The sequence below is a fragment of the Larus michahellis genome, chromosome 3, assembly GCF_964199755.1.
Source record: "Larus michahellis chromosome 3, bLarMic1.1, whole genome shotgun sequence".
NCBI lineage: Eukaryota > Metazoa > Chordata > Aves > Charadriiformes > Laridae > Larus > Larus michahellis.
In genome coordinates this window covers 125,889,278-125,914,482 of record NC_133898.1, presented here as the reverse complement: position 1 = coordinate 125,914,482, position 25,205 = coordinate 125,889,278, and the positions used below count along the sequence as shown (strand labels likewise).

General features: G+C 41.6%; 1 protein-coding gene across 1 annotated transcript in view; it reads right to left on the bottom strand.

The window, feature by feature from the left end:
• Nucleotides 1-25,205, bottom strand: part of SUPT3H (SPT3 homolog, SAGA and STAGA complex component) — a 292,661-nt gene that overhangs the window by 126,255 nt on the left and 141,201 nt on the right. The window contains 1 exon segment of the mRNA XM_074582049.1: nt 14,226-14,310. Within this exon segment, the coding sequence (XP_074438150.1) occupies nt 14,226-14,310 (85 nt within the window).

Genomic DNA, 25,205 nt, shown 5'->3' with positions numbered 1-25,205 from the left:
GACTAATAAAAATTGTTAGTTACAAGGAGCAAGCATCAAAGGCGAAGGGGGGGGTACCACAGAAATCCAAGACATCTGGGGAGGAGAATCGGTGTAATAAAATGAAAACAAACCAAACCCCTGTTATTTGGCAATCCCACATGCAAACCGCTTGAACTCTACACTTCTGGAGCTTATGTCATCATGGAGCCACCACCTTCCCGCTTTGAGAAAGCTGCAGTTTAGAGAATTATTATTTTAAAGCATACTATAAAGCTGTAATGGAGCAGCTATTCCAGAAACAACCTACCAGATTAAGTCGAGAAAAATCCTATCAGATTAAATGGAGTCACTAATCAGGACACTGTGAGAGTCATCTTTGCCCAGAAATTAATACATCTCCTCCAGCGTTTCTAAGAGGGGATGTAGAAAATCACAAATACTCCTCAAGATTTCGAGAACCTCTGGCATATTCGGAGAATGCAAGCGCATGGTGTATTAAACAAAGAAATGATACACACTTTTAAAATATCATACACAGCCCTCCATAAATCCCGCAAACCCTCTCATTAATGGCTATGGTATGATTAATGTTTGTACTGGGCCATTTTAATTACTTAAACAATTCAGAGTTCTACCTTAAAAAGCAGCTTTGTGAAACTGCAGTAGTTGCAGAATATTTTACTCCTGGGCTTGATAAAACACTAAACCAGAAACTGCTTTAAAATAACTGCCTGCCACAGCACTTTTAGCCAACTTTTGCACCTGGTGCCGAGAGAAAAAGCCAAGTGAACTTTCACTCACTTGTTGCATGTCAGCTTCAATGCGATGTCTTTCTTCTGTTGTGTTTGGGTTTCTAACTGGAAGAGACAAGTAAGCTAAACTAGCAGCCAATCAATCCCTAAATTCTAAGAACGCAATAAAATTTGATACCAATAAATCTTTTCTTTTAACAGCCAGAAGAGATTAACAAAGTTATTTGAAATTTTACCCTCTTCTGTTCTTTCAATAGGACGATTACCTGACAATCCCGTTGAATCAAACAGCAAAATTAAAAGGGACACAATTAAGCTTGTATATACATAGGAACAGGATACGCATTTATGCATATCCCTAGTAGGTCCTCCATTATTTATTAGCCTTGATGTATTTTTCTTCCTCTTACAATAAAAGTTATTACACCTTTGGTTTGTCAAATAAAAACCCAATTGGCTGAGACATAGACCATCAATATAAAATAGCTTTGCACAGCTTCCCTCTCAGCTACAACTAGTTGACTTTTTTCAGCTCTGCCATTCATTTGTTTCCTGACATGGGGGAAATCGACTTCGTCTTCTGTGTACTTTAACGTCTCATCAGTAAAGTGAGCCAATTTTTTCCCCTAATTTGGAATGGCGATGGCACAATGTAAGAGGAAAATGGCAAACAATGTAAAAAGATATTCAAGAATGGGAGATTATAAAAAATGTAGTTACGGCGTATTGTGAGAACGGGTGCTAGGAACAACATCTTGTGAGTATATGGAAGTTGATATACCAGCATCAGGCTGTGTATTGCTATACAAGTGCTCATTATTGGTATCTATATGCATATATGCTTGCTTGTATGCGATGGTGCAAATATGCACGCATCCAGACTGTGTATGGTGATGTCCACAGAATAAGCACTCGTCACAAGACCTCCCCTTTTTACCATGAATTCTTCACTGAAATGTAAAATCTGTCTCTCCCTTTCTTCTTAGTCCTGTGCCCTCCTGCACGGTGCCACCGATGGCCGTGTTCCACCTGCTTCATTGTTATCCACCTACTTTCTCTGGCCTTATCTGAGATTCAGTTTGGGAGCAACACATCTGCTGACTCTCACTCCATTTGCTACTTCTTGATGGCTACCCTGTCATCAGCACCCAATGTCCTGTAAAGCCACTTCCAAATTCATTCTCCAGACCAGACCTTCTGCAAGCTCCAGTCCACCACCCACAGTTTCTCTCTCGAACCTCTCTGCCTCTCATTTCAGTTACTCCTGATCTCTTGCTGTGGAACACTTTGAGAGAGGGTCATGGCATCCTCTTCCAAACTCCTTCCACTACAGGTTTGTTTTCACCTTTCTTAATTTCAATTGTTTGAACAACTCTTTGCTGAACCTCAGGCTTTCTATTCCTCTTTTTTTTTTTATGGGGGGGGTTTCCCCTTTTAGCTCCATAATTTTTCTGCTACAAGAGAGAATATATGCATTCCCACAAAGTTGCACCTAGTTTTTGTTCCTGAACACCTTCTCATAAACCTCTGGCCTTTTTCTCAACTCTGACCCACCCCAGTAGATGCATCTTATCCTGCCTACTTAGTCTTCAATTTTTCTTTGCTCTCTGGCACTTTTGCTCACGGTGTACAGACGTCCTCAGCCTATCCTCTCTTTTAAAGAAACCGTATCTCAATCCAGCCTGTCTCTCCAAATCTTTTCCCATTTCTTTCTCTCCCTTCATCTGTGAAAAAACACAGAACATGCAGCTTTCAGCTAAAGCACAGACTTCCCCTCTTCTAACTCTGTCTTGGATCAGCTCCAACCTGACTTTTCATAAATCCCCTCCCTTATAACTCTTCATATATGGTACACTATGTGCCTCTTCCTGGCCAGAAATCCGGGTCTCCAGTATGTCTTTATTTTCTCTGACTTTTCTGCTGCTTTTGACACTGTTATCATCTCCTCTTGCCATCAGAGAAGTTCCAATTATCCTCTTGATCTGTTTTTGTTTGTTTGTTTTGAAGCTTTTGTTATCCCATCTTTCAGGTGGGAGTTATCTGACTAAACACAGATGTCTACATCGGAGCTGGTCACCCAGGGCATCATTTATGGTCACAAGACAGAAATCACCATGCTGGGTCCCAATTCACCTCACCCTAAAAATAAATGCCTGGAAGAAGTCAAATAAACTATATCCTACAAGCAACATTTCTCTCTGCTGTCTCTGATCATTTCTCTGATAAGCCCACAACGACCGGTTCACAGCAGTAAAACTATTGACAGGGAATAACCTAATACAGTGTCTAATACGCCACGTGCACACGGAGAAGTACAGTGCCTTCACCCAAGATATAGGAAAACAGGCAGTCTAACCCGGCAGATTATGTGTTGGAATTTAAAGGAAGAATGTATGAAAACAGAACTGAGTTTGGGAATGTTTATGTAAATCACAGATATAACTACTGCATGGAGTCCACCATACTCACCAGCCATGTTGAACATAATTCAGCTAAATCGGACTGACTGCAAAGCATATACTTTTTCGAGAAGATCACCCCTGTGTCACTTGGTGTGGAGCTCCCGAGATGTTTTCTCAAATTCATTTCCTTTATGTCGTCCTCTGACCAAGCCAACAACTCCATTACCTCATGCAAAAAAGTCCTACACCAGCCACACAGCTCTCTTAAACAAATATTTTTCCTTTAATTTGGAGTCTTCATAGCACAGGAATCTACAGATTGTGAGGGTGATGGGTCTGTGAGCAAAAAAGACATCTCTGGGAGGAAAGCTTCAGCCTAAAGTAGTAGAATTAACCAGTGACGTCTGGCTAATACAGCTGATGGGAAAAGGTTGTTTTTATGCCCATATTGTGGCCTTCTAGGAAACTGGGTAAGAACTAAGGGCTTCCTCAAGAGGTGGCCATCATCTAGGTGAGTATTCAGTGAATCGTCACTGCTGCCTAAAACCACCACTAAAACACAAAAATTCATTGACACTTTCAGATACAGCTACACGAAACTCTTAACGTATCATTTTTTTATGCGGAAAGATCATCAGTTAATGTAAAAAAAACTCAGGTATGAGAGTCAGAGAGTAAGTTTTACTCTGCCAGCAGCAGCCTTTCGCAGGAACAGGTTACAGGCCATACTTCAATTGCTCCACTTATTTTCAAGTCTGAGAGAAAAGACCGTTTGTGCCAGTTTTTGTGTATAAGTTATTTTCTGCCTACTCAAGGACACTGCTACCATCAACACTCCTATCAGGCAAAACTCGTGTCTTGAAGATAAAAGAACACAGAAATAAAAAGCGTTGACATCCCCCACAATTAAATAAATACCGATCTAAAGGTTTCTGCTGTTATCACTGTTTTTGTTGGCCAGTGACACTTAGAGACACAGATGAGCCGTATTTGCCAAAACTAAAGCACTTCAACAGTAAGAAAACAAATTTTGCGTCCCTTCAAGAAGTAAAACAGCTTTTGTCAAGTTTTCCAGTAGTGGTGTACTATTTGTAGATCCAAAGTAAATTTGTTTCAAATGATGGTAACACCTTTGCCTTCAGTGATTGCTTTCTTTTCAGGCAGGACAGAAATGGAAGGTGTTGACGAAGGTGGAGAACTTCGGTATCGACAGTTATCTATTAATAACAACGTGCAGTATTAGAAACTCAAGACCTCTGAACACTAGGTGTCAGTGTAAGAAATGGAAAAATACCAAAAACCTGTTGTTTCCAATCAGGTGGATTAGCTAAAAAACCAGAACCAGCTGTGACCACATTTCCTTGTAACTGCATAACACTGTTAACAAGCCAATCTTCCTAGAAAAAAGTTATTCTGAAACTATCAGGTTTGTTTGAAATCAGATAAGGTGATTTAAAAACTACAATGAATTTGCTCTGTTAAACACTCTGAGATGACCTTTAAGGTTTATGAGTTACACTTAAAGACCATGCAGAATTTCACACTACTCTCCTTTTCGCCACAGACATCCATAAATCAGCTTGTGTCTTTCACAACTTAAAGTTTGCAGTTTTGTTTGACAAAATCAAGGAAAAACTAAATATCAAAAAAATACAGCTAGTGCCGAGAGTCATAAGAGGTGAGATGTCTCTCACTTCGCTTAAGTAGTCCAGATTTTAAATGGATGGCCAGCATGTTAAATAACTGTGTTAGGCCATGAAGAGTCACATCCTAGAAGCGCCCCTTTATCTCCCCTGACCGCGACAGATGACCTGGCATCATTACCTAGGGTACAGAAAAACACGTTTGTTTGCCTTTATTCGGGTGAATCCACTCAGGATTTCAGAGGAAAAGCAGAAGGAATGTTACCCTCCACCAGGCAAGGACACTTAACATATTTGGACAATTATTTGAAACAAAGCAAGTATGATAAAAACTATAATTAAAACTCTACTGTTTATTGGATTCTGGAGCTGATTTCAAAGATACACAGATGCTTTTCAAAGTTAACTTGAGGTCCATCTTCCTAATCAAATATCCATGTGTTGCACACCATTGCTAAATTTTTTCTCATTTAGTTTATTAATTGCTGCCAGAATCGGACTATTAGATGAGAAGGGTCTTTGCGTGCAGATATGGACTTTACACACAGGTTCCTGCACTTACAATATTCAATTTAAACTATACAAACAAGTTAAAGAAAGAAAGAAACCCCGAATATCAGTTTTCCATTTGACTTCTGGACCTGGGGATGTAACTACGATTTTTCACAGACAGAAAGATTGCTCCTTCATTTCAGCCCAGCTGAACGATTTGAGGTATTTTTTAGGCTACATCAAAAATCCTCTTGGCAAAAGGCTGTTCACTCCTAAAGGAGACTAGAGAGTAAAACCACGGGCAGAGTATTGATTTACCAGACTGCAGCATATTGGGCAATAAAAATCCAATGATTACTCTTCAAATTCTTAACTTCATTTGTTCTTTTCTAAAGAGCGAATCACCTAGAATTTCACAGGGCTCCAGCAAAACGATAGGAGAACGTTTACATAAGTAGCCAGCACACCCTGGAACACCGTCTGTCTGTACACGGAATGTCTCGGCTCACCCGAGATTTCACCAGCTATTAACCCATGCTCTACTCCTAACAGCACATATAACAATTAAATAGAGTATATATTTTTATTTTGGAAACTCAGGCTGGGATCAGCTTATCAGTTGAGTCACAAAAGCCCCAGAAGCCAAGGTAATTGAGTACATATATATTTAAGAATGCCATAGATTCCAAAGCCCCCATGAGTGAAATTTCATACGTACTTATTTCCTCTTGCTCAACAGCCTAAATAGGAATCTGATGTGTTAAGGGTGGGAAAAACAGACCTGTACACACAGACGCATACATATGCATGCATGTTTGTGTATAAATCTATGTCATCGTTATTAAAGGCCCAAAGACTGATATAGAAAATCGGGAAATACTGGGATTATAGCTACCTGCACTACCTTCGTTCTTTATATTTTATATGCGCTACAGGACAATCTTTAAACCATTGATCACATTGCTTTTTCCATTAAATCTCGTTGGCGATTTGGATTTTTTTTCTTCACTATTGAACACCTCGCTATAATTAGGTTGGGCATAATTATTCATTTCCTTCTGATTGATTTTTTTAGGGTTCTTAATAACGGTATCTTAGCCTTTCCTCTTGTTAGATCAGTGAAGCCCGTCACCGCTGGATGCTGAGCAGCGTCTCTGCACGACCAGGAAAAAAGCAGCAGCTCTGTCTCATAGCACGTGTTGACTCTGCAGAAAAAATCCATGGGAAAGAAAACATCTGGCCAGGTCAGTCGTCAAGTCTCTCATCTTTAGAGAAAGCACACGGAGCGCCCAGAATCCCTAACTGGGACTCCTGAACTCTCTCCTGAAGTAGATTCTGTGCTCTAGAATAAATACATCTGAATGTATCAGTAGCTAATGTTAAGAGTAGAAAACTCAGGACATCACTTTCCATATAAATTACCAATGAAGAAAAGGTAAAAGTTCATCAAAATTTAGACAAAAGACTTCATCGTTTCCAATTTGAATTTTCCATAAAATGCCTCCTTAAAAAAAACATTTTTATAATACTCTAACCTATTAAAGACAAAACGCTGTCCATTTGCTGACGTAATCTAAAGTCAAGCGCTTGCCAATCGAGAAATATTAGAAAAGAAAAAAAAAAAAAAAGACTTTTTTTTAACAAGGAATTCAGAAAACAGTATCTGTGTATGAAGTGGGCCCTTCTAAAGCAGTGAGGTCTTCACCCGCGAATGACAGACACACCACCACTGAGCTCCGCTGGTACAGGAGTAATAGCATCTGATCTCTACAGAATGACCGTGAAAGGGTTGAGCCGACTCAATTTTTTTCCCTGCACAGAAAAACATGTATACTCAGAATGACAAAGCCTACTCTATACTATCCTGCAAACTGAACAAAGAAGTTGTTCGGCAAACCAGCCCTTCCTTTTAGAGTCGCATAAAAAGCTTTCAAAAAAACCGAAACACTACGAATCGCAAAAAATCATGCCGAAGATACAATTTCAATTAAAGAAAAAAAAAGAAAAAACTTACCTCTACCCACCCTAACATAACCTAAATAGTGTTAGGTTACCCCTAACATCATCTAAATAGTGACCACATTTAAATGATGTAAAAGGAAGGATTAAAAACCGCCTGCTAGAGATAAAGTCTCTTCCACCACACATGAGCAACGCTAACAAATGCACATTGCTGGTACCCAGGACATTTTTTATATTACAGACTTATTTTCCAGTTTGATTTCTTCCAGGGCAGGTGTGCCATGGGTTTGCCGCAAACGTACGCGTGTTGTTTAATTTACTCTCCAGTAGGAGCAGAATGAATAGGGCGAGGATTTTTCCCAGATGGTTTTTGTGAACTCCTTTCTCCCATTCGTGTAAACACACGGCGTGTTCCGGTTTGCCGAGTTGTATATACACCCTATGACTTCACACAAAGTCCGAATGTTTAGTTAGCCAGAAGATTGTTTCCATCCTGTGATTCATTAGGTCCCTATGGTACCCTCAACTTCCTTTATTTTGTACAATCGCAAATTATATTAGTTTGTCTTATTTTGATAACCCCTCTAATTAATGTCCTGCACAGGAAACTTTATTACTGTTTTAAAACAGACTCATAAAACAAGGACTTTTCCCGTTACCAGGGTGGCATAAGTGACAGTTGCACATAACTTTGGGATCAAGAGTGAACGGTGCTTCACGCGGTTGGTTTTTATCAGTGGGCAATTTCGGCTAATGAACGAGCTGGTTCCAAATCTTTCTTTCTTTCTTAAAAGGAATGTCAGAAATCCTGCAATTATGCACGTAAAGGTTACAAGTCTAACAGTTCACCAACGCAGTAAACCAACCTGGAAGTGTAGGATTTCAGAATGGCATAGAGGTGACATACATTAAAATGACTAATCCAGTTTGTGAATGAACACACGAGTGTGATTTGGTTTTAAAAAAAGACCCTGTAGGAACAGGCTGCAAAGAACCAGGAAAGCCCTATCCCAGTTTCTGTTTAAATCCTCATTCTTCCTGCTCCCCTCGCCCATTGCCGTTGTCTTTTTCTCTGGATGGGGAAGTGAAGGTGAGTTTTTCCTCCTCCTTCTCCTTCACAATAAACCGCAATAAAATGGTTTAACAGCTGCAGGAATGAAGCTGGGAACTGAACAAAGCACACCACGTTCATCCAGAACATGCACAGCCCTTGGAAAACAAAAAAATTCACGCTTATCATGATGAAGTACTTGGTGTTTCGTATCAGTAAACCCGTCCTTATGGTTGTCTCTGTATTTTCACCATTTCTTCTCCTAGTGGTGGCAAATGACTACTCGATCTTTATTTAAGCTCCTACTATAAAAAGCAATTCGCTCCACAGGATGGATTTGCTATGGACTTACTCAGGACCTGACATACTGCTGAATCTCTGCATCTCACTCTAGAGTGTTCTACTATGAATTACTGCCACAATTTAAAATAATCTACGTGTTCCAATATAGATTATTCACCTGCTGACCTGTGTTCTTGTGCTTCAGGTTGAGACCAAAGGACTGATTCTGAATTAACCGTGTTATCCGTGTAACAGCCAAGTAATTTCCAAGAGTAATAAACCAGAAGAAGTTAAAATTATTTTTGTGTACATGCAAAGTGTTTGTATACGTATGTATGTAACACGTCATGCTCCTACAAAGGAAGCAAGAGTGGAATGTTAAAAAGGATTAGGCAGTAGTACAAGTGGTATGAAATTCAATTCTTCCATAGGAAGACAAAAGTAAGTGATCAAAAAAATCCCAACAGATATCATGTACGACACGATTTGGGGCAACTGAAGTTCCTTTAAATTGACACTACTGCATTCTAAAAAAGCCAACTGAGTGGCTTTGACTTACATCATTGGACATCAATTGAAGAGATCAGAGTCCATCTTCTAGCAGACACACGTTCGCTGACAGGCAGTAAACCACAACCCTGTTAACGTGAATTCTATCATTCGTGACAGTCTCCGCGATGACTTATCACACTTTACAAAGAATTCCAGTGGATAAAACATTTAAAGGATGCAGTCCAAGGATGTTGCGATGCTGCCTTCCCTCTGAGCAGCCAGTCTTTCATGGACAGGTGAGGTTACTTACCAGCAGATAGGGACTTTCGGGCTCTGCTGTTTATAAGTACATCTGTGTTTTTGGTATGCATATATGTAATTCTTCATATTTATATTGCTGAACTCCGTGCTATTGCTAAAATGTCTTTCACTTTGTAAAAACAGATCTAGTCTTCCCAGAAGCCTTTCGGTATCTCAGAAACAAAACGCAAAGGACTGAAGTTCACATCTAGTGCTAAACTGAACAATAAAAATTCTGTGAAAGCAGGTGTCGGTGCTACGACTACCATATTCAGCATGCCTCGAGAGTAAACTGCTGGTAGTTTACTAGTAGTTTACTTAGTAGTTTACACAGTAAACTGCTGACAACAAATGCCCAGTTGATACATTCCCACCACAAGGAAGGTAATTCCTTAACAGCCTTTTTGATTTAAGTAGCACAGCATTATCTTCTCGCCTATCAGCCTTTGAATATGTCATCTGAAGTATGAACATGGAGCTACAGCCCTATCAAGAGAAGATACTGAGAAAACTTTAGGTTTTAATATTAGTCTAATAATACTACATATTCCGATGATCCAGCCCACCATCACAAAAATTCTGGACAGAGACGGTGAAGGTGAGAAGACACTTTTCCTCTCTCTTAAATATTACATGGAACAATTTCCAGATGCTTTTACATGCATGTATGTGCAAGACTTCAGCTGTTCTGATGCCAAACCTCTCAATGGTAGTTTAATAACCAAGAAAAATTCCTATTCCATTTCTCCTCGTTACACAGCCTCTTTTTCTTGACAAAGTGCTGAACAATATTGATTTGTCCTAAAGCAGGATCGAGATCCCTTTCTAAGGGTCTGAATAGATATTAATAGATTATAATAAAAATTATGCTTCCAAATCTTCTTCCTGCGTTTGCAAATTGTATTGGATATGACGAAAGAATGAACTAAAAGAGGTCTCGTTGCACTTCAAATGGTAAGTAAGTTAAAAGATTGTCCCCTTCTGATCAACATAGAATCATAGAATCTTCATGGTTGGAAAGGACCTTTGAGATCATCGAGTCCAACCAAACAACCTACAATCTCTGCCACTAGAGCATGCCCTGAAGTGCCACATCTAGACGTTTCTTAAACACCTCTAGGGATGGTGACTCAACCCCCTCCCTGGGCAGGCTGTGCCAGTGCCTGACCACTCTTTCAGTAAAGGAATTCTTCCCAATATCTAACCTAAACCTCCCCTGTCCCAACTTCAGACCGTTCCCTCTGGTCCTGTCATTCTTCACCTGGGAGAAGAGGCCAACACCCACCTCTCTCCACCCTCCTTTCAGGGAGTTGTAGAGGGCAATGAGGTCTCCCCTCAGCCTCCTCTTCTCCAAGCTAAACATGCCCAGCTCCCTCAGCCTCTCCTCATATGCCCTGGTCTCCAGACCCCTCACCAGCCTGGTCGCTCTCCTCTGGACACGCTCCAGCACTTCAATGTCCCTCTTGTACAGAGGGGCCCAGAACTGAACACAGCACTCGAGGTGAGGCCTCACCAGTGCCGAGTACAGAGGCACCATCACTTCCCTGCTCCTGCTGGCCACAACATCATCTTGTATTCCCTGTTGAACCTTTTTTGTCGGCACAATTTTCCTCGTCACAGACATCTACTACTTGTGCCTATCCATAAAGAACGATATAGCCTTGCCTGCTACCTCTAGTCTCAGCACACATAAATAAATACAGATTTAGGGGTAACATAAAGGCATCTATAAATACATATAGATGAGTGTTCAGGAACACTATCAGTCAACAGCAAATTTGATTTCAAATTAAAACTGGAATTCATTGTGCTCTTCAAGTACATTATGCTTGACCAAAAGATGTACACAATCTTTTCATCCTAAGGTGGGGTTTTTTGGTTTTACGTTGCTTGATATGCAAATAACAAAACATGTATTATAATTGCAAGATATGCAAAAAAAAGGTCAAACTTATGCTAGCTTTCTGACACAAATTGGATGGAATTTCTCTCTTAATGTTTACGCCTCTCTCCTAGATATTCCTAAATATTCAAACCCCAGCCAGCCGACAAAGGATCCCTTTTTTAGTCAGCTGAGGAAATAAATTCCTTAAGAGATTCATCTCATCTAACTTGGAAATTAATTTTAGGGTGACGTGAATCATCCTCTAGAGATGCTCACTGCCTTCTACACGTTGGTACATACTTCGAGCAGAATTTCACTTAACGTAAGGCAGTGTACGTACTGTTTAAAACGCACAAAATCATAAAACGTGATGCAGACTTAAAAAAAGTCTGTTTTTCAAGAATTTGACTTATTAGTGCAGTTATCTGCTACAGCAGCCGGACCTCGTGGAGTATATAGTGGTTTGAAGCAATGACCGTATAAATCTGTCCAAATCAAGCCCTGATTTAAGAGAGTTCGGATCAACTTTGAAAATAGGAAGCTGGAACTATAAACCTCCGAGATATCAAAAGTCAACCAGTCAAAGGTAATCACACTGGCAACTTATTTTTTAATTCAGCAGCTCAAACCTGGACTTAATCAACAAACATGAAGTCTTCTTACAAATGTTTACCATGCAACATGCCAGTTTTACTGCAGGCATAAAAGCAATTTCTACAGTTCAGCCTTCTACATGTATTACGGATGGCAAAATGGAGATGAATTTTGAGAAGAAATCATTAAAATACATAATGAGAACTGCGTGCTCCATTAACATGAGTAATACGACAAAATCCAGGTAGCAGGCAATAAATTTACATCTGCAGTCAGCTTCGATTATAAAAATAGCTTTTTTCTAGTACTGGATATATACCCACACGAACACCTACCTCTAAAGTGAAAATTTAATATAACTGCATAGTAACAGCTCGGTAAGGATGTGCCGTTATTAAGGATGACAAATGTGCAAAAATCCCTATCAGAAGCCCGGAGCATGTAAAAAGCTCCTGATTTAAGAGTTCCGGCATGTGAATGTCAGAGGTCAAAGCAATGAGCTATTAAAGATACTTTCACTTCCTCAGAAATAAAGTGCTGTCTTGGGCTGGGAGGGGAAAGGTTAGAAAAGCTGTTTATCTGCCGCTCCGTTCCCATTCTTCCTTCTGTCAGGAAACGGTACACGCTCCTACACCCCGCGCAGGGTTAACCCTGGGTCAGGGTCATTCCCCGAGTAAGTGCCGGGGCTTTGATTTAAGCTGCAGGTCGCATTTTCTCCAAACGTGGGTTTTGATGGAAAGCTCAGCTCAGCCTCGGCGGGCCGTAAAAGCCCAGACTCTTCACCACATCATTGCGAAAGGAAGAGCGAAGCCGCAGCCATCGGTTCGCATGAAATTAAGGGGGTCGTTACCAAAAAGAAAACGTTATTTTGTAGTAGTTAGAGCTAGAATAAGAATTACAAATATATGGAGCAGCACGTTTAAACACGCGGAGAGGGGAGAGAGGTTGTCCCCTCCCCAGGAGCCGCAGGGCTCGTTTGGGACAGACCAAGGAGGAGCATAATTAGCAAAGAAGCCACAGCACAAAGGCGCCAGGAGGCTGCGGAGACAGGGATACACCGCCCGGCTTCGGAGGTAGGAGCAGAAAGAAACTACCCGGAGCTGGAAGGGACCCCGAAGCGTTCACTGCGATCCAGGAAGCCCCCGAAGCGTTCACTGCGATCCAGGAAGCCCCCGAACGGCTGCTGGATTAAGTGCAAAGCTGAAGGAAGGCGCCTGTCTGCAGGCAAACAGTGGGCAGGGGGAGGTTTACTTATATTTTTATTTTTAAATATTACATACAAAACATATGAATCTTACATGTATAAAAATATATATATAAAGATATAAATATATATTATATATACATGCACGCACACATGTATTTATAATATGTGGCCCGCCCCATTCTGAATTTTCTCAGTTTACAGAAGTTTTTCATTCTAATTAATGTAGTAACAGAACTCAGCTTGAAACTTAAAAACCCCTTCTGATTGCCGAAAGGGCTCGTTATAGAGAAAAGACCCAGGAACCTGCAGCTCAAAGCTCTGGCTGATCCAGGGACTCATCATATGTAAATATTAGTTATAACATGTGTCAGAATTATTTATATAATATTATGTCCCATACACATATTATATGTTCCAATGTACAGGAAGGTATATTCTTATATGTCACCTGTAGCTTGGGAAGCAGAACAACAGGTTTTTTTCTTATCATGGTGATTCTTCAAATTAAATTGCCAGCGTGTATGGGTATGGACGTTATAAGGAACATACAATATACATGCAGATTCGTGCCACAGTGTAAAACATCAGCGTTGATTTCTGAAGAGGTGGTGTTGCATTTTAATTACAAGCCATGGAGAGGTGCGAATTTAGAGCTGCTTCTGACAGACGAGATTCGGAACAGCCTCACCCATACAGCTATTTCACTGGCTTTCAATAAGGAAAAGCATTCAGGATTTCTGCATTATTTTTTGCGACAGAAATCCAAACATCCAAGAGTGAGAATACTAGAATATAAATGTTAAGCAAATAACGCACTAACGCAAATACTAGAACATAAAAAAAAATTTGTAATGAAGTCTTCAGATGACTAGCCAGTTTTTCTTTTCAACCACTTGAAGTTTTAACACCCCCCCCCGCCCCGTGCGCTTTATTTATTATTTAGGTGGGGCTGCAGGTATCACAGAAATGCAGTATATAACCGTAGGCCAAGTGCACACACTCGATCTGCGACCCTAACAGCAGCTTCCACGGATTATCGAGGACAGAACATCACCCCCAATCCCTGTGTTTTATTTGTTTCTAAAACCAGAACAATCTGTTATTAGTCATTCGATCGTGAAAATTTCAGGCTGTTCCAAGGAGTTTTCGAGTGAAGACCATTTTATAAGCTATTTTCTTACCAGATTTATCAGCTGAGTGTGGACGATGTCTTCCACCAGCACTGCACTTTCATGGAGCGGCCTGCGAGCATCTCCTAAGGAAAACCTGAAAGAAAGAGGTTTATCGCAAGGTTATGAAAATGAGTTAAAAAGAAAAAATAAAAAGTAGGTGGTCTCCAGAAAAATAAAAAAATATGAATAACAACATCAAGCTTAATACACCTGTATGTACAGAAATGGATCATTCAGTGTGGCACGAGGAATAGAAGCCAAAGCAATCTGGTTAAAGGAACAAACCAGCTGCAAGCATGTATATTAAAGCACACAGTGAGAAAAAACTGAAAAATTGAGGAAACAGAGGAAAATCCAGTTTGCAGGAACATTTGGAAAACGAGCAGGCAAAGCTGTAGCATGAGCACTACTAGGAGTAATTCTGTATTTGCAGCCCTCTTCGCTTACGAAATTACCAAATAACTATTTCAAAATGTAAAATGCCAACCTGTATTTTATCTCAAATCTAAATGCCAGTGCTAAGATACGGAAGGAACTACTATCAATGAAAGGTAAACATTTTTATGCATAACGATATACAGGGGGCTCTTAAAGTCTACGCTGCAAGATTAAATGACGAGACGATAAAGAGATGACAGTGCTCATATAACATCACAACACGTCAACAGGCGCTGTTAAATGAGAAATCGTGACAACGGGCTTTTTGCAAGGCATTATCATCTCTAATACCAGCGGTTGCTCTCTACACCTGCCTTATCTGCTAGCCATGCAGCTGAAGCTGGGACTGCTCCCTTGACCTGGGACGGGCCGTGGCCGTCGCCAGCCTACGGAGAGAGACTGGAGATGCTGCAGAAAATCTGAATGTTGGACCTTCTGTTTGTAGCATCCCCAACCCACTGCAGAGCCTGGGCATTTCCCATGCAATGCCCCAAAATGGCTATGAAACTATTCAGCTGAAATTGGGATGGTGTGCTTCAGGTCCAGACCCAGGGGTACTTAATTTGAAACATGTAAGAGGTCCAAGTGGGGCTGACAGTGAGAGGTGTCCCTGCCCAGGGCAGGGGGGTTGGAACTAGATGATCTTTAAGGTCCCTTCCAACCCAAACCCTTCTGTGATTCTATGATTTACTACTTGTTGGTAGCTGCACTCTTTCAGAGAAGCTGTTGAAGACCCAGTGAAATACGGGAACGATTAGAGTTGGAAGGAACCTTAAAGCTCATCTAGTTCCACCCCGCCTGCCACGGGCAGGGACACCTCCCACTAGACCAGGTTGCTAGAGCAACGAAGATCTTTTAGTGTCCAAAACTAGGGTAGGTCAAAACCAAATTCCACCCCTAATCAGTCCAGCTCAGCGAGTCTAGAGAGCTTAAACCCTCCCTAACCCCTACCTCCCTGGGTAGTTGAACTGCAGTCGAGAGAAAAGAAAAGGTCTCTTACTCTACGTGGCTTCCCCTCATCACATGAAGTAGAAAAAGGTGCTGTTTGTTGTAGTTGACTATTGTTAGTTCTGGAGAGCTATGGTCTACAGTTGCTTGGACACCTGCACATCACAGAGTTCATGAAAGCTCAATCTCCCAATCAGAACAACCAAGCTCAGGTCTAGTATGTGATATTTGCACTCCAGCATCCTAAAACAGACACGGTATTTTTAAAATGAAATCATCCACCAGTGGAAGTCTCATGAAATCAAAGCCATTAACCGTTCTCAAGGTTTAACTGTTGCTCTACTTTCAGTCCCTCCATATCTGACTTTTGGCTGAATTATCTTTAAAACTTAGAGCTGTTAATTCCAAAATGGTCTCAATGGAGCCCAATGTTTGCTCACTGAAAATATCTTACCATGACATGCATATCAAAATTTAAAAAAAAAGCTATTTCACTCTTACATCATTACAGAGAAAGACAACTCGCGACGCTTTCAAATATTTCCTCAGGGCATTTCACAGAACCACAGAATTTCTAAAAGAATGTTCTCTCTCCTCCTAAACTTGAGATTTTAAAGTAAGAGAACTTGTACAGTAAAATATACTCACTGTAAGTCAAATACCGCAGACCAAAAATAACACTACAGTTTCTTATAAAATTAGTGAAATTTTATTTATAAGCAAGATTCAGATATTCACAGGTGACTGAATGCATCATTTATCCCCTTACAAAAGCATTCTTCTACCCTGCAATAAAATAAAAAGATATTTTACCTACAAACAACTGAAGAGTTATATAGTAGGGTGGTTTTTTTCCTTTATCTGATAATGAGATTATATCCAGTATTCTTCACACAGCATTTGAAATTCTAATGATAATTAATTCCTTGACCCATGTAAGAGCACAACGAGAACTACTGGGGCAATGTCTTATGATTTCTCTCTCTTCTTGAGACTATCAGCACATTAAAGAGTTGTTCATGTTTTACAACGCGTTGTACAGCATCTCTGCAATGAGGACAACTCCAATAACTCTTCCTCTATCAGGCAGGAGCGCGCACGTCCATGAATCATCATCTCCGATCCTTCCCAGGACTATAAGCACAGCCCAGCAAACAAGCCAGATCCCACCAAATATTTTACAAACTGCAAATACCTGGATATTATAAAGGAAATACATATAAAAATAGAATTATTCATTACCACATTACACTGGAATGTAAAATAATATCAAAAACATCACTGATTCAAAATAATTGCTTATATAGGATAAAATATTTATTTTTTTAAAAGTAAGGTGCACAAGTAAATTAACAGGAAAGTTTACTTTTTTTCTAATGATACAAGGTATATAAAACCAAACAGAATTCAGTTATCACCACCACAGTATGTTGTTCGTTCTCACTTACTGGTCCTTTAATATTTAACAGTATTTTTTCTTTCTTTCCGAGACTTTAAATGCAAAATGCATCAAATATGTAAGAGAGCAGTAAATGCCAGGATGCCAGCCCTATCATCTTAAATGCACTCTTATTTTGTTCACAGTGTTATCACCAAGCATTCCACAATCACAAATGAAAGGTTATTGGGTTTACTTTTTTTCTGAAGACAACGAAGTGCAGGAAGAAAACCCAATTTTTGCGGCAGGACGCTGCCTCCACGTTGAGATGCCCTCCCTGCCTGCGCCTAAAACTCTCACTCCCGAGTAACTACCAGCTCCCTAAACGGCACGAGAAGTAGAAGAGACGCAACCAAGACGCGGTACATTGAAGAGACAGATATTAAATCTTTCTGCTCCATTCTGATGCAAAAGGCTGTGTCGGAGCTGATGGCGGAACGTGAAGGAGACAGACGCAAACTCAACTGCGCTACTTGAAAAATCAAGTTCCAGATGCACCTACTTCCTCCCTCACGTACACCCCTTCTACCTTCAGAAGCTATTCCTATCTCGGTTTGCCTTCCCTGTTTTCCCACGTAACTCCTGCCAACTTCTTTCCCACACACAGCAAGCGAGGCACCGGCATGGTGGTTTCAGGAAAAAAACAAAAAAACAAAAACCAAACCCACACCCACCCGCGGCCGCTTCCTTTTCCTTTGCAATGGATACGGGATTTTTTAGACACTACAAAAATGTAAAGCTTCAATACTTGTTAATTTTAGTTGTATGGCATCTGATATGTTCCTCGATTCTAACATGCTTATAGGATAATACTCTTTAAGATACCAAACACAACCTTTTTTTACCCCTTTCTGCTACCAGAGGTAATAACTACACACGCACAAGCAGCTGAAGTAATAAACTCTTCCATTTTTTTCTTCCCTTTTACCGTTTTACTTCTCCATAGCAGAATAAACACTAAACTAAGAGTCAGGGGGCTCAGATTTTTGCCAAGTTGCAGAATACGAGGCAGGTTAAGAACCAAAAAGAAAACCCTAAAAAAAAAAAAAAAAAAAAAAAAAAAAAGAAAGGAAACCAAAAATTTGGTGCCCTTGTTTCTGGGAACTGAAACTGAACTTGACGTTTTAATATAACTTACGGATTTTACTTCACGTGTGCTTTGCTTTTAACGGTTCTTCAGAGAGTCTTTTAAAGAACCTTCCATTCCCTAGAAGTATAAATAAGTCTTCCTATGAAACATATAAAAATTCTGTTGAAAACAGAAAAGAGCTGTTTCCCCACAGGTAAACACTGGAGGAAATATAACAAGATATAACAGTAGCAGTGCATCAAAACAGCACAATGCTACGGAAGACCGTCCTGACAACAGGAGCATCTACCCATTAGTCACGTCCTACAAAAACAAAGCCTTCTTAGAAGATCCAGTTTCAAAGGTTTGTCTGTTTTATGGAAACATTTTTACAAGGGGGCGATCTACTTACCCGGATTTTCACAGGAGGATTAAAATAGTAGCGCGGAGAAAGAAAAGACTGCCGCAGCTCTTTTACTGTTTACTTTCAGCTTCTATTTCTAATTTATTTAAGTTCCTGCCGTGATGGTTTCAGGCTCATCAAAAGGGGTAAACGTCCCAGCCACTAAATGCCGACGCGCAGTAGCATGGCCCACTACGCGCTTGGCACGCGCCGAGGTACCACGGCTGCTCATGCTGCAGGCACCCACGTTTGTAAGAACCTCAAAATCTCGGGCAGCTACAGAAATAGATAAAGCCCTTTCTTTGCTACGTTTCTTGGGGTTTTAAACGCCTTGCGAAAGGTATCGGGCCAGCCTTGCTTCAACCCACCCCCCCTCGCCCCGACGCAGAGCTCTCCAGGTGGCCAGACCACCAGGAGTGTAGAGTGTGGAGACAGAAAGCTGCTGCAATCTCCCGTCCTCCACAGCCTCGGAAAAGCCGTCCTGGCCAGAAAGGAAGTATAACCAGGGTGGCTGGGAGTGCGCTAAGCTAGAATAAATAGTTTCCCTTACTGGGGCTTCTATTGAGTTCATACCATAACAAAGCTGCCCCAACTCATGTGGAATTTACCACCTCGAATAAATTTGATGAATCTAGCCTAGGAAAAGTATAAAAGCAGCGAGGTAGACTGGTGGGAAGCAGGCTTTTTTTTTTTTTTTCTTCTCTAGAAATACCTAACAATTTTCCTTTTTTGAATCATAGAATCATAGAATCTTCAATGGTTGGAAAGGACCTTTGAGATCATCGAGTCCAACCAGACAACCTACAATCTCTGCCACTAGAGCATGCCCTGAAGTGCCACATCTAGACGTTTCTTAAACACCTCTAGGGATGGTGACTCAACCCCCTCCCTGGGCAGGCTGTGCCAGTGCCTGACCACTCTTTCAGTAAAGGAATTCTTCCTCATATCTAACCTAAACCTCCCCTGCCGCAACTTCAGACCATGTCCTCTGGTCCTGTCATTTTTCACCTGGGAGAAGAGGCCAACACCCACCTCTCTCCAACCTCCTTTCAGGGAGTTGTAGAGGGCAATGAGGTCTCCCCTCAGCCTCCTCTTCTCCAAGCTAAACATGCCCAGCTCCCTCAGCCTCTCCTCATATGACTTGGAGATTGCTATTTCTTAGTCTTACTGAATCCCTCTGTACATGATCTTCCACAATAAAAACAAATAAAGTGTATTTTCATGAACAGTTTGTTGGCCGTAAGGGTATTGTGTAGGAGTCTTCATGGAAACGGTGAGTCCAGAGTGACCGGGGGAAGGAAAGGCTGATTTCAGACCATTTTCTCTGGTCCTGTCATTATTCACCTGGGAGAAGAGGCCAACACCCACCTCTCTACAACATCCTTTCAGGTAGTTCCTCCATGAAGGATTTGCAGCAGCAGAGATGGGACCTCCAGAAGTGAAATGGTTTTTTAAGCATCTGAAGATCTCACATAGGGCAAGCAGGTATTTCTTCTGTCCTCAGCACAGAGGTATTTATTTGCTCCCGCCTGCAACTGCAGGTCACAGAGGTCCATTTGCAGGAGAGACCTGACTGGGTGAACATTGTGTACGTGGAAGTGTAGCCCGTGAGTAGGATAAGAGGTTTGGGATGCATGTATCAAAGTGGCCCTAAATCTGGGCTGGATACTGGAGAGACCAGAGGGTCTGTGAGCTGGCTACTGGAGGGACCAGGAGGTCCACATCAGCTGCTGGGGAGACTGCGGGGTCTGGGGGTTGACGGAGAGACCCGTCTGTGTCTGTGTCTCTGCACGTGAGGACTGAGGCTCTCCAGCATTGAATGACTGAGCTGGAGGCTACTGTATTCGGCAATTCCTAACTTAGGACACGCGTTGAAGCATCAGGCTCAGACTAGGCGTGCCTGTGAAGGCCAGTATTCGCACGAGGAGAAATAAACACAAAAATATACCGAGGAGATTCAAAAGAAATCAAAGGAGCTTGGAAGATGTTCAGCCAACACGTAACGGGAACATAGAGACTAGACTTAACCCACACGTAGACAACTGCTTGCTGCCACCTGAACCCGGGTGTCTGTATGAGCAAGCCGATTCCCACCCTGCGTTTTCATCTGACCAACTGAGCAGAATATGATCAAAATATAATTGCTCGCCACATACAGAACCAGCTAATTTGCTGTTACAAATCTAAAACCAGGCAAGGATCCCACAAAATCACAGAGGACAAATCAACTACTAGATATATTTGGACTGGATAATATCTGGGCTCACGTCTCCTCAGTTCTGTAAGAATACGCAGTAAATTTCTTTTCTGTCAGCTGTTTGGCCGGAGTGCATTTGGAATGTGCAGCATATTAATTCTCAGAGATGTTTCCATACAAAAAACAAGTGTTCTCCTAAATATACGAGTTATTCGAGACCTGACATCCAGGTGGTGGCAAAGAAAATCAGTTTTACAGCACTAAGCACAAGAACACGCAGAAAACTTCCAGCAATTCAAGTGCCAGAAGGACAAGCACTGCAAAGCATTAAAAATCAATAACAACAAACTTTGGAAAATCAGGGATACAATACATTGAAGTAATCCCGCGTGGTGCCATAAGAGGTTGACTCGGAAGACAAAGATAAAAATATTGAGATCTGGCCCCTTAGAAGACAGAAAACTGGGAAATTACAGGTTTCTTTCAGATGAGCGTGGGAATGAACCTGCCATTGCAACAGACATCCCAGAGAAAATAAGATAAGGATAGAGCCTTTTCCAAACTCTCAAAAGCTAAAGCCACCTCTTCTCCCTCCACTTTGCTTGCCACGGCTGTTGCCGAACAAATTAGGGAGAAGCAGAGTCTGAAAGGAACGAGATGACTGATGCCAAACCAGCACATTGATTAGACGTGCAGAGGAGGACACGTTGTGCGGAGAGTGGAAGAGGAAAGAAAGAACAAAATCCGGGAGGAAGAAATTGCCAAAAGTAAAAGGATAATTGCAACAGCGGAAAGAGCCACAAACAACCAGGTCTCAAAGTTATTTCTATTTTATGTTAAGATACGTTATATCAGAGAGAGATGATGTGACAGACTGTTGTTCCTTCCTTCCCTCCCAATACTGTCAGTGAACTTGGTAAAGGGACGTTAATTTAAAAAATAAATAATCTTACTTGCTTACTGCCTTAGCTTAATGAAAAATGGAACAATTTACAGCATCGAGTTATGTTAATTAACCAGCGTGTTCTACCAGTGCTACCCGAAACAGCGCTGGAATTTACATTGCTGTTTGTATGTTTAGTGCCTCATCGGGTCACTGCCACCAAAGGCCATTTAAAAAGAAAAAGTAATCTTAATTCCAACCAGAGTTCATCGTTAATATATTTATCTGCTTGGATTAATGAAACCAAATTTACATAGGTTTCATACGTCACCCTGAACACAGTTCTTTACCAGCATTTAGTGCAAGTATGAGAGATATAAAGTCAAACTGCAAGTTGTAGCTGTGTTAGCTTTTTCTTTAAAGTTTAGACAAATCATGTTTAAGTTACAATAAAAACATTCCAAAAAAAGCATTCAAAACCGACAGCAATTTTAATACAGAAATTAGAAAAATTAGGCTTATTTTCCAATTTTTTTTCTGCCAAGGCTGCCAGTGGCTAAACTTGGAAGAAACCCCATTTTGCATGGAGCAATTCTTGGAGATTCAGACTGTCTTGTGCTGTTTGGTACATCAGTAATCGCCCCACAGCCGTTTTGAAAAGCTTGTGTGCCAACTTCTCAATAACCTGCCTGCACTTTACACCATTGTGGCTCCAGGGCTCCTTAACACCAACTGCTGTACGTCAGTCACAGCCCCACCGAGCATTTCACCCACTCTGGGCAAGACCAAAGCAAACTGCGTTGCATGGCTGGAAGAATTAGACCAAGCAGCCATTTGGTCTATGAGGAGAAAAGGGATCAAATGGGAGAGTTCGTTTCTCCATGACTTTTGACTCATTGGGAGCATTTACCACGGTCCTAACTGAATCGGCTCTCAGCACTGAGGGGAGTTGTCCTAAATGTGAAGAGGAAACCAGAAATGCTGACTTAAGCCATATCACAGACTTCAGTTTGTGCAGTCTGTACGCTCTATCATAGAATCATAGGGTTGGAAGGGACCTCTGGAGATCATCTAGTCCAACCCCCTGCCAGAGCAGGGTCACCCAGAGCAGGCGGCACAGGAACGCGTCCGGGCGGGTTTGGAATGTCTCCAGAGACGGAGACTCCACCACCTCTCTGGGCAGCCTGTGCCAGGGCTCTGCCACCCTCAAAGGAAAGAAGTTCCTCCTCATGTTTAGGTGGAACTTCCTATGCTCAAGTTTGTGTCCGTTACCTCTTGTCCTGTCCCCGGGCACCACTGAAAAGAGCCTGGCCCCATCCTCCTGACACCCACCCTTTAAGTATTGATAAGTGTTGATAAGATCCCCCCTCAGCTGTCTTTTTTCCAGACTGAAGAGACCCAACTCCCTCAGCCTTTCTTCATAAGAGAGGTGTTCCAGTCCCCTCATCCTCTTGGTAGCCCTTTGCTGCACCCTCTCCAGCAGTTCCCTGTCCTTCTAGAACTGGGGAGCCCAGAACTGGACACAGTACTCCAGATGTGGCCTCACCAAGGCAGAGTAGAGGGGGAGGATGACTTCCCTCCACCTGCTGGCCACACTCTTCTTGATGCACCCCAGGATGCCATTGGCCTTTTTGGCCACAAGGGCACATTGCTGGCTCATGGTCATCCTGTTGTCCCCCAGGACTCCCAGGTCTCTTTCCACCGAGCTGCTCTCCAGCAGGCCAGCCCCAGACTGTTCTGGTGCATGGGGTTATTCCTCCCCAGGTGCAGCACCCAACACTTGCCCTTATTGAATTTCATAAGGTTCCTCTCTGCCCAACTCTCCAGCCTGTCCAGGTCTCTCTGTATGGCGGCACAGCCTTCCGGTGTGTCAGCCACCCCCCCCAGCTTTGTGTCATTGGCAAACTTGCTGAGGGAGCACTCTATCCCCTCTATAATCAAGCAAGGTCTACACATTCTTTCCTGTGAAGGTGGTGAGACACTGGCCCAGGTTGCCCAGAGAAGCGGTGGCTGCCCCATCCCTGGAAGGGTTCAAGGCCAGGCTGGATGGGGCTTTGAGCAGCCTGGTCTAGTGGGAGGTGTCCCTACCCAGGGCAGGGGGGTTGGAACTGGGTGATCTTTAAGGTTCCTTCCAGCCTGAACCATTCTGTGATTCTGTGTGATACAGTGACATTGGCAAATACAGCTCCTCCCTAATACATGGCTGGTGTAAACTTACAAAGAGGTTGCACTAAGCCCATTACAGAAAAGTACTAACAAATTTAAGTGCCAAATTACATGAAGACAAAGCATACAGATTTTTATTTTTTTTTCACAACCTCACAGAATGAAGAGCTGAAAAAGTAGACTCTGGGTACTTGTGCTAACTTAAGAGCTGCAAGGAAGACTGAAGACCTTAGAACTTAACAGCTTCTGGAACAGGCTGCCCAGGGAAGTGGTTGAAGCACCATCCCTGGAGGTGTTTAAAAGAAGGGTAGACATAGCGCTTAGAGATGTGGGTTAGTGGTGGCTTTTGTCAGAGTTAGGTCGATGGTTGGACTCGATGATCTTCTAAAAGAATCTCCTAAAAGGAAACTCAGCTTAAGGAAAATGTTTTTTTCCAAAATGCGTATGGCAGTGAGAACGGTAAGCACAGGAAGAAATGGAAATGTCAGCTACAAAATGGTGGGGTTTTTTTCCAGTATAAAATTAAGCTGTGATGATGTCTGCAGATATTCTAAAAGCATAAAAAGCAAGAAGAGATACATTACTTAATACCATTTAATTATTCAAAAGTATATAGTAAAGGGATAAAATTTAGAAGAGGAATATTTAGAGTAAATCAGAAGGAAAACATCTGAAAATAAGAGCTTAACCATCTCAGAAGGGAACAGAAGTTTCACTGCTGGAAATATTGAAAACTAAGCTTTACCAAGAACTGAGGGGCTCTTGTGATGTAAAACAAGTACACAAGAAGAAATCTTCATTATGTGACTTAAAATACTGAAAAATGGGATATGATCCCATTCTAAAGTGGTATTTCACCTTCAACTAACAGATGGTTGTTGGAACTCTGTATTTGGAGCCTGAAAGAGGCTTCCCCAATGAGGGGAGCCTGAAGTATTTGGAGCCTGAAGAGGCTTCCCTCTTCCTTATCATCATTAAGGAAGAGGTCTACTTCTCAGTCATGATGGTGGAAAGCAACATCCAAAGGCATCGGTTAAGTTCATTGCATCACCGAAGTAAGATCCAAACAAGGCAAGACCTTTGTAAGAGAAACTTTGTTTACCTGAAAATGGGCGTAGCTTGTTTACACCATGAGTGTTTTAACAGTAAGGTCTGCCAGACAGCAGGATTAACCATTTCTAACAGCTTGCCAAATGAAAAGTCCCATTCTTTTCACATGAAGAATCAGTAATGAATTCCTCAGTGATGAATTCCTCAGGGAATGAATTTCAGAGATGTTAAAGTCTCCCAACTCCGTGGGAGGTCACTCTGTCTTGACTCAATAAAGTGTTTTCTTTAAGCATGAACCTCCTGAATCAGGTTTTTCAGTTGATCTTGAAATTTTTTAATAACTTGTGGAAACAAAAAAAGCCTCCCTTTGGAAAGAGCAACTTCTGTTAATGCTTCT